The sequence below is a fragment of the Squalius cephalus genome, assembly GCF_949319135.1.
Source record: "Squalius cephalus genome assembly, chromosome: 19".
Lineage (NCBI taxonomy): Eukaryota > Metazoa > Chordata > Actinopteri > Cypriniformes > Leuciscidae > Squalius > Squalius cephalus.
The window spans coordinates 2,083,214-2,093,140 of NC_137140.1; the positions used below are offsets into that span (position 1 = coordinate 2,083,214).

At 36.7% G+C, this 9,927-nt stretch overlaps 2 protein-coding genes across 2 annotated transcripts in view; one reads left to right on the forward strand and one right to left on the reverse strand.

Annotated features, from left to right (window-relative positions):
- Positions 1-275: 275 nt before the first annotated feature.
- On the reverse strand, positions 276-6,098 carry sox8a (SRY-box transcription factor 8a). Its single transcript, XM_079852232.1, has 3 exons — positions 5,498-6,098; positions 3,182-3,402; positions 276-1,455 (listed from the first exon to the last, which is right to left on the reverse strand). The coding sequence occupies exons 1-3, from the start codon at positions 5,875-5,877 to the stop codon at positions 878-880; spliced, it is 1,179 nt and encodes a 392-aa protein (XP_079708358.1). The 5' UTR covers positions 5,878-6,098; the 3' UTR covers positions 276-877.
- Positions 6,099-6,988: 890 nt separating this feature from the next.
- The window catches only part of lmf1 (lipase maturation factor 1), a 61,893-nt gene continuing 58,954 nt past the window's right edge, over positions 6,989-9,927 (forward strand). The window contains exons 1-3 of the mRNA XM_079851998.1: positions 6,989-7,268; positions 8,263-8,572; positions 9,564-9,574. Of these exons, the coding sequence (XP_079708124.1) occupies positions 7,049-7,268; positions 8,263-8,572; positions 9,564-9,574 (541 nt within the window). The 5' untranslated portion in view covers positions 6,989-7,048. The remainder of the gene's footprint in view (positions 7,269-8,262; positions 8,573-9,563; positions 9,575-9,927) is intronic.

Genomic DNA, 9,927 nt, shown 5'->3' on the forward strand with positions numbered 1-9,927 from the left:
TCTTCTTTCATGTAAGGGCATTGGTAATGATTTCTGCTTTGTATTTGTTTTGTTCCCTCCCGTAATTAATGTCTCTTTTATAATGAAAACAAAGAGCCCTTTGAGACGCTGTCATTCAGAATCAGCCTTCGCTCTTTTCTGCTCTCCCTCGCTGTTTCTTGGCTTTGTAAACATGCATCTCTCCAATATTTGGATTAAACTCACATAGTAGCTTCATTTCAGACTCTAATCTAAGTTATCTTGCTTTCTCAACAGTAAAGACATCAGGCAGAAGTGCACATTCATTCATGTTACATTTTAATTGCATTTAGCAAAAAAACTAATCCATGATTGCATTTAAATAGCGTATTGAATATTGACAACAGACATTGCATCTCACTCCCAAAAAACTAACAAAAACACTTTTATCCAGACCATAGTATCAACAAATACGTTCAATATTGAAAAGTGAACCCAAAATGGTAAGGAAAATTGGTAACACTGTACAATAAGGTTGCATTTGTTAACATTAGTTACCATGAACTGAATGAAAATCTTCTAAAGCATTAGTCAACGGTGATTTAAACATTATTAAAATCCAAAGTTGTATTTGTTTACATTTGTTAATGAACTAACATGAACAAACAATGAACAATTCGATTTGACTAACTAAAGTTAATAAATGCTATTAAAATACATATATTGCTCATTATTAGTTCATGTTAGTCAATGTTAACAAATGAGACCTTTGTAAAGTGTTTCCAGAAAATCTAAAGGCCAAAAATGACCAGAAAAGTCTATGAAATGTCAAAATAAAACATAAAGTATCAGCAAAAGACGGATTGTCCAGAGCATCGTCTCCTCGTCTCCATAAAGTCCCATAATTCTCCCGATGGCATCAGGGCCGCGTTAAAGTCGTGTAAACCGGTTGCTCCCAGTTTGCACCGGGACTGTGAGATGGACTGGACAAACTGTTGAGAACCGGAGTCACATACGACCTTCTGGAGAAATGGGAGTACGGATATTGATAAATGCCAGCGGGATACCCGGAGAATGTGGTGAAGTACGTTGAGTTCTGCATGTCGGGACAGTCGCTCAGTTCAGATTGGGTCGGCGACCCGTGAGACTCTCCGTAATGAGAAGGACTCAATTGTTCAGTTTTAATGAGCGGTCTTTGATGGTTGTGTGAAGATGTGGACGGTGACCCGGACGGCTTGTTCCACGCCGGGACGGTGCCGTGATGGTGATAGGACACGCTGAAAGCGTTGTTCTCGGACGGGCCGTTCAGCGGCAGGTACTGGTCGAACTCACGCACGTCGAACGGGCCCATGCTGCCGATGACGTCGCTGCTGAGCTCAGAGATGTCCAGATTGCTGAAGTCGATGTTCTGTCTTGTGTTCTCCGTCACACGCTTCGCGCTCTGATGCTGATCGGACTTCGGGGTGGTCGGAGGCGTCGGAGGCCCGTGTGCTTGAACTGGGGCGGAAATGACAAATATGGTTTGTTGGGTTGAGTTAGTAGTATAGTGGTCGACCGATTATCGGCCGATATTGGCATACATTTATGTATAGGTTAATTCAGCAATAATAAATCATATTTTTGGAGATTCCAACTGGGATGGACACATCAAATACGTTTTTTCGGGTTGAGTTGGACAAAAATAAACATGCATATAGTATAGTGGTCGACCGATATATCGGCCGATATTTGGCATTTTTTAATCATTCTGTTTGACCGATTTGCATGTTGTATTCATGTCATAAACTGTAAAAAGTGTTAACCTGCAACTGTAATATTTTAAAGCTGTTTTTCACTTAATTTTATTGGCATAAATTAGGTTATTTAAGCTATATTAAATAAACATTTTGGAGATTCCAACTGGGATGGAAACATCAAATAAGTTTTTTCGGGTTGAGTTGGACAAAAATAAACATGCATATAGTCGACCGATATATCGGCCGATATTTGGCATTTTTTAATCATTCTGTTTGACCGATTTGCATGTTGTATTCATGTCATAAACTGTAAAAAAGTGTTAACCTGCAATTGTAACTTTAAAGAGCTGTTTTTACTTCATTTTATTGGCATAAATTAATGTATAGGTTAATTCAGCAATAATAAATAATATTTTTGGAGATTCCAACTGGGATGGAAACATCAAATACGTTTTTTCGGGTTGAGTTGGACAAAAATAAACATGCATATAGTCGACAGATATATCGGCTGATATTTGGCATTTTTTAATCATTTTGTTTGGCCGATTTGCATGTTGTATTCATGTCATGAACTGTAAAAAGTGTTAACCTGCAATTGTAACTTTAAAGAGCTGTTTTTTTACCAAATTTTATTGGCATAAATTAATGTATAGGTTAATTCAGCAATATTAAATAATAATTTTGGAGATTCCAAATGGGATGGAAACATCAAATACGTTTTTTTGGGGGGTTGAGTTGGAAAAAAATAAACATACATATATTATAGTGGTTGTCCGATATATCGTTAAGACCGATATATCGGCCGATATTTGCCATCTTTCAAATATTCTGTTGATGTGTATTTCATATTCATATATACACTGTAAAACATGGTAACCTGCAATTATTACATGAAAGAGCTGTTTTTATTTGATTTTATTTGGTTACAGTTTACTTCCTTTTTATTCATATATGTTTGTTTATTAAAAATACTAAAGTAGCATTACAAAATCACAAAAAATACTATTTACTTTACAGATTTGTTTTTTTTATCAAGTTCTAATTCTTTTTTTTTTCATTTAATTTATTTTCAAATGATATTTCTAATTATATATTTTTATATAATATTATTTTGTATATTATATATGATATCTAATTCTATATTAAATATATAAGTATATAGTTCTAATTTACTGAAAATAAATAGAATTTTAGCAAATGTTTTAAATTAAAATGATGGTAACCAAAAAAAGATAACAGGTATTTTTAAGTTAAAAATATTATTTTTTATTGCTGAATCAACCTAAATACATTCATTTAAACCAACAAAATTCATTTTTATAAGTTAAAGTGAGTAAAAAAACAACAATCTTGGCTTTAAATAGGCCATCAGCTCTTGTAGATATTGGCATCTGCAATCAAAAAATTTATAAAATTTACCGTTACGTTTAGTTAAAGTATTAGCCTGAATTGCTGCTTTCCAGGACAGTGGATTAGGCATTACTCACCACCATGATTGTGCATCCCTCTCGCTCCCGCTTCCATCTTGTACATGTGATCCGAGGAATGCTGGATCTTCTCAGCTCCCGGCTCCAGCTCACCCTGACCCGGCTTCAGGCTCTTCCGTCTCCGAGGCTGGTACTTATAATCCGGATAGTCTTTCTTGTGCTGGACTCGCAGTCTCTCGGCCTCCTCCACAAACGGCCTCTTCTCGCTCTCCGAGAGCAGCCTGGACAATCCCGGGAAAAGAGTCCAACATTAAAGCAACTGTGTGCGAAAGCATTTCAGAAACCAAAGATCTGGATTTAGCCGTTCTTGGTCCAGCTAAAAAACAGAGGGTTTACAAGCAACTACACATTTATTCCTTTAAACTGTGTCAGTTTCACTAGCAGCCACTGTCGCTAACACAGCACTATTCCCAGCAGTGACTAGCACACGTTCGGTTAGCCTGTAGTGCTTTCGCTAACTCTTTACAGTGAGGCTCCCTGTGGTGACAAGTAACTAGCGTCCTTGTTACATGTAGTTACCATAGTAATAACTATAAATTATGCATAATTACATGCAACTAACCCCTTTTCTTAACCCTAACCTATAGTAAGTACATGCAGTTAATTATTATAATTCTGTACTTTAATGTATAATTACACTGTAACACGGACACCTTAAAATAAAGTGTAACCCTTTAGTGTAAGGTGATGTAGTTACATTGTACTTACTCAAATAAGTACTCAGTAATATTAATTAACAACATGTACTGTAGAGTTAGGGTTAGCTATAGTCTGTAGTAACGTGTAACTATTATATAAATAAAGTGTTACCAGTAACTATTCGATGTGTTGCTGAGAACAAATTGCATAATTCTGTTGTTCTGTTCTGTATCCTGAATTATTGCTTGCACCTCTTCCAGTTTTAATAACCAGATAATTATTATTAAATATCCAGTCCTGTATGAGAAATTAGGGTTACACTTTATTCTAAGGAGTCTTTGTTACACTGTAAAACTACACTTCTACTGGATTAGGGTTTGGTTTAGGGCTAGTTGCATGTAATTATGCATAATTTATAGTTATTACTAGTAACTACATGTAACATATGTAACACTGTAACATGAAGTGTTACTGAAATTAGTATTGATCCCAACAGTTACATTTAGTTATATTACTAGTCTGAATTGCTGCTTTGTATAGTTTAATTAAAATCCTACTAAGATTGAACATTTGAGTGTACAAGTCTATTTAATAATAAATCCTTTATCTAATACAATGCTATCTGATACATTGTAAAAAGTTACTTGTTACTTTAAAGAGCCTGATTTAACCCATAACATGAGTTTTGTTGGTATAAACCTATTTAGATTGATTCAGTGATGCTGAATGATATAAAACCAGTTAATGTCTATTCTGATATCTATATCATATACAAGCTCTAAATACAGGACATCGGCCATTGTACATCACTTATGTTCTCTCTGTTGTTGTTGTTGCTGTTTTGTTCTGTTTTTGTGTGTGTGATGTCAGTGATTATTTTTGATTGTATTATGATATGTCGATAATTGACCATGTTATGTGTGTTTGTGTAATGTACGCATCTGTGGAAACAAATTTCCTCTCGAGGACGAATAAAAATCTATCTATCTATCCACCTATCTATCTATCTATCTATCTATCTATCTATCTATCTATCTATCTATCTATCTATCTATCTATCTATCCATCCATCCATCCCCTATCTATCTATCTATCTATCTATCTATCCATCCATCCATCCATCCATCCATCCATCCATCCACCTATCTATCTATCTATCTATCTATCTATCTATCTATCTATCTATCTATCTATCTATCCATCCATCCATCCATCCACCTATCTATCTATCTATCTATCTATCTATCTATCTATCTATCTATCTATCTATCTATCTATCTATCTATCCATCCATCCATCCATCCATCCATCCATCCATCCATCCACCTATCTATCTATCTATCTATCTATCTATCTATCTATCTATCTATCTATCTATCTATCTATCTATCTATCTATCTATCTGTATGTCTATCTATCATCCATCCATCCATCCATCCATCCATCCACCTATCTATCTATCTATCTATCTATCTATCTATCTATCTATCTATCTATCTATCTATCTATCTCTTAATTTAGATATTACCATTTAGGATAGGCTACTAGTAACACAAGTAGTTTAAGGAGTGCATGCCATGCACGAGCCGATACTAATGCTGTAGTTTAATAACTCTTTGTGTAAGTAGGCCTACATAATGTGCATAATGTCATGTAAAATGTGACCCGTGCACGAACCTCCATAACTTGCCCAGGGTCTTGCTGAGCTCTGCGTTGTGGAGGTGCGGGTACTGATCCGCGAGCTTCCTGCGCGCCGCCTGCGCCCACACCATGAACGCGTTCATCGGCCTCTTCACGTGCGGCTTGTCCTTCAGAGACCTGATCCCCTGCATCGGCATCGGCACCAGGGACCAGTCGTAGCCTTTGAGGACCTGCGACACGGCATCGCGAATACACGGTGGGAAACGCGCGTCTTCCTCGCTGTCCGCGCGCTCGCCGGTGCCGGTTCGCGCGCCTTGTTCATCGGACACGGATGGAGAAGACGGTGAATCCGAGTCCGCATCTCCAATAAAAGAGCTTTCAGTCCCAGAACTAGTTTTATCCGGCTCCTTTGACATTTTTAAAATCCTCTCTGAGCTCTGAAGACGCGCAATAACACGACCGTAACTTTACGCGCAGCGCGCGCTCGCGTTAGTTATCCCAGATAAACCTGTTGATTTCTTGAATCTGCGTCGATCAACACTGGCAGAGCAACTGGCAATATTTCACAACTTGTTGGTGAGTGAGAGAGAAGTTTTTGTGAGGCTTCTGTAGGCTACTCTCGCGCTCCTCCTTCTCTCGTCTCATTGGTGGAGAAGCTTTTGCGCAACCTCTCCAATTGGTCTGTGCAGTGCATCAGCAACTTTTTCAGTTAATTGAACATAATTGACTAACAAATTACACCGTAATGCCATAACTGCTCATGGGTTCCCTGAATAATCCAATTTTCGCCCACTGTATTTTATGAAAACACTTGCAGGCTAACTTAATAAACCTGACTTGAATAAAACACTAAATAAATTATCTATGTAATGTCATAATTCACTGCACAAATAATTTTTATATTTTTGATAAAGCTGTTGTGTAAACAACAGTAAACAGTAAAACAACACATAAGGGAGATTTGAACTCAAAGTTTGAACTTTGTTTATTTGTCATGAAGTTGTTTTAAATGTTAAATACAAGTTATTAAGTACAATATTTATGTAAACAGCATATTTACTAAATTGTGCAGTAAAGTTTATTGTAATGGGATATTTCTTTTTTGACAACCCCGTATTGTGTGACAACATGCCCCGATAAAGATCAACATACGTTGAAAAAAAGTGTATTTTTTCTTCTTCTGGGCAATAAGGATGGAAATTTAATGTGCAATAGCTTTTTGTAGCACACACACACACACACACACACACACACACACACACACACACACACACACACACACACACACACTATATAGACATTTAGGTTAGATGCGATTAATCGACAGTGTTATAAACATCAATTTAAATTTCATTTTAGATTTCAAACTTTAGATTTCAAACTTCTACCACCTAAACTATGGAATACTTCTTTAGTTCTTGTCACACGGTGAACAGTTTTTATTTAAATAATTATTACCAAGTCGAGCAGAACAGCCTAAACAAACTTATAGCTGTCTAAAGGTTGTGTTGGCAGAGGCGCATTGTCCTCTGATTGGTCAGTCCGCTGCGCGTGATTTCTTACGCATGCGCAGATCATTCTGAAAAAATGGCGTCCTCCAGTGAGAACCCTGAGAACACCGAAAGTTTCCTAAGAAAGCGACGTGGAAACCCGCTCGTTCCCGACAGTCTTTCACACGACAGCCGCAGCGAGACAGCGCAAGACGAAGACAAGACCAAATATGATAAGAAAGTGTGTGTATCGATACAGACCGGGACCTACTGGCTCACGCGCATCGCGCTCCTGCGAGCCATTGCTTTCATCTACTGTGAGTCTGACAGGTGGCCACGCTACAGGAGGCGGTTGCTAGGAGACCAGACACAATTAGTTACATCACTTAGTTACAATTACTGACCTGTGCACTGGATATAAGCAGTGTTGTGTGCAACTCATTACAAGTAACTTGAGTTACGGTATCAGATTACTTTTTCAAGTAACTAGTAAAGTAACGCATTACTTTTAAAATTTACAACAAAATATCTGAGTTACTTTTTCAAACAAGTAACACAAGTTACTTTGTTTTCCCATTTATTGATTGACAGCTCTATTGTCCCCATGTTGAGACAAATGGAAGTGCTGAGGCGGTGTGTGTGTGTGTGTGTGTGTGTGTAAACATGATGGTTATTGTAGTTCAAGACTAAATGTGAGCGTGCATTTACTCATCTCACTTGCACAAAAAAAGATTCAATATTCCTCAAAATGATTAAAATCAGTGAAATGCAGGATCAGAATACTATGCAAACCTCCAATAACTAAATATGTCAAATCAAACATACATTTTTATGCATTCTAACTCACTTTATTGACCAATGTACTTGCTTCTGACCTTCGATGATTCAGTGAAACCATAAGCAAAAAGACTTTAGATTTTTTTGTTTTTATTGGTAAAGTAAGTGTTAAACTTCCTTCTCCTGCATCTATTCTTCCGTTATCCAGAACAACAGCAACACAGCTGAAAGGTTTGCTTGTGAATCTGCATTTCCTTCAGCCTGAGGATTATTATTTCACTTTTGATGTGAAAGGGTCTTTACATTTTCCCAAAAATATAACTTTTTGTTATAAAAAAAAACAAGCCCAGGTGGAAAAAAGTAACACATTACTTTAAAAAAAAAAAAAAGTACAAAAGTAATGCAATTACTTACTTTTTAAGGGAGTAACGCAATATTGTAATGCATTACTTTTCAAAGTAACTTTCCCCAACACTGGATATAAGTTTAAAGTGTGTGTATAGTAACTCGAGTGTGAAATCATATGCTTTCTAGTCGTGGCTTTCACTGTGGCTTACAACCAGAACAAGCAGCTGATTGGAGGGAAAGGCCTGATGCCCTGCCAGGATTACCTGAGGAGCGTCAAGCGATACGTGGGGGGCAAGATTGGCACCGCGGCCCTGGCATACACTCCCTCAGTCCTCTGGCTTATGGACTGGACTGACATGGATGCTAACCTGGATGCCATCGCTCTGGCGGGAATGGCACTTTCAGGGTTTGTCCTGCTCATGGGAAGTGCCAATATGATCATTATGGGAATACTGTGGATCCTGTACCATTCTATTGTGAATGTCGGACAGCTTTGGTGAGCACACACACACACTCACTCTCACACACACACACACACACACACACACACACACACACACACACACACACACACACACACACACACACACACACACACACACACACACACACACACACACATTTCTGCCATTTAAGAAAAATCATGCTTGGGTAAATCATAATTGACATCAATAGTTGAAATTATGAGATACTAAGTCATATCATGTGAGAAGTTTCAATAATAACATACTAAGTAATAATTATAAGTTAAAAAGAATGAAAGTCCTAATTATGAAAAATTAATTGACACTCAAAATTATGACATACTTGTCATATTATTACAACATAATAAATATCACTGACATTTTTTTCCACATTATTTCACCGTTTTATCATAATTTTGACATTTTATCTCATAAATGACTCAGTATGTCATCTTGACATGAGTCGAGATTATTACAAAAATAATGACAGAACTATGAAATAAGAAGCTATAATTATGTAAAAAATTCTGAGATACTAAGTAATAATTGTGCAAAGTAAAAATTCTAACATAGTAAGTAATAAGTATGAGATAAAAAGTCAAAATTGACACTCTTCATGATATTTTCTTCACATCATCTCAAAGTTTTGTCTCATAATTATTACTATGTCAACTGACAGTAACATTTTTGTCATTATGAAATTGACCTAAAAATCAACTAACTATGAGATAAAAAGTCATAATTATGACAAAAAATTTACTGTTAAAATTAAGTTGAAATTGACAAAAAACAATGACACAAAAAGTCAAAACTATAAGTAATTATGACCAAAAATTATAATTATGACTTTGTCATAACTTTGAGTTTTTATCTCATAATTTAGACTTTTATCTCATAATTATGACTCACGAGTTATGATTTATCAAAGTGTGTTTTTTATGTGAAATGTGTTGAAAATAGACTCCCATACTTTAAAAAAATGAATTTAATCTCATATATTTCTCTTGTCTTCCTCCCCTCCAGGTACTCGTTTGGTGAGTAAACATCTCTCTTTGATTTCTAGTCGCAGAATCCTCATAGAACACGTGGATGTGAGTTTTCATGAATTATTGGAAGTCAGGAGTACAGCAGAGCCTCTTCTCCCAGAATTCCCTTCAGTGTTTAGAGTTTATATGTGGGATCTGCACAAGTGTGACGGATTGAGGCTTAGAAGCTGATTCATCTGAACTCTTACCCCAGTGTTTTACCTCATCCCACTAACCACATCTGTGAGCGGCCACTTGAAATCCTCCATCCCACCAAAATCCAAATTCCCCAGATAAACAAGAAAGCCACAAATGGGCTCAGTTGGCCAATCAGGTTTTCATTTAGAGCCATTGTTGAATGG

What these genes read in the sequence shown, in the direction of transcription:
- sox8a (XM_079852232.1), bottom strand. Translation starts at nt 5,877, where the DNA reads ATGTCAAAGGAGCCGGATAAAACTAGTTCTGGGACTGAAAGCTCTTTT. An exon ending in ACCCTGGGCAAGTTATGGAG is followed by an intron (nt 3,403 to 5,497) that starts GTTCGTGCACGG and finishes GGGATTGTCCAG; the next exon opens with GCTGCTCTCGGAGAGCGAGA. An exon ending in AGGGATGCACAATCATGGTG is followed by an intron (nt 1,456 to 3,181) that starts GTGAGTAATGCC and finishes TTTCCGCCCCAG; the next exon opens with TTCAAGCACACGGGCCTCCG.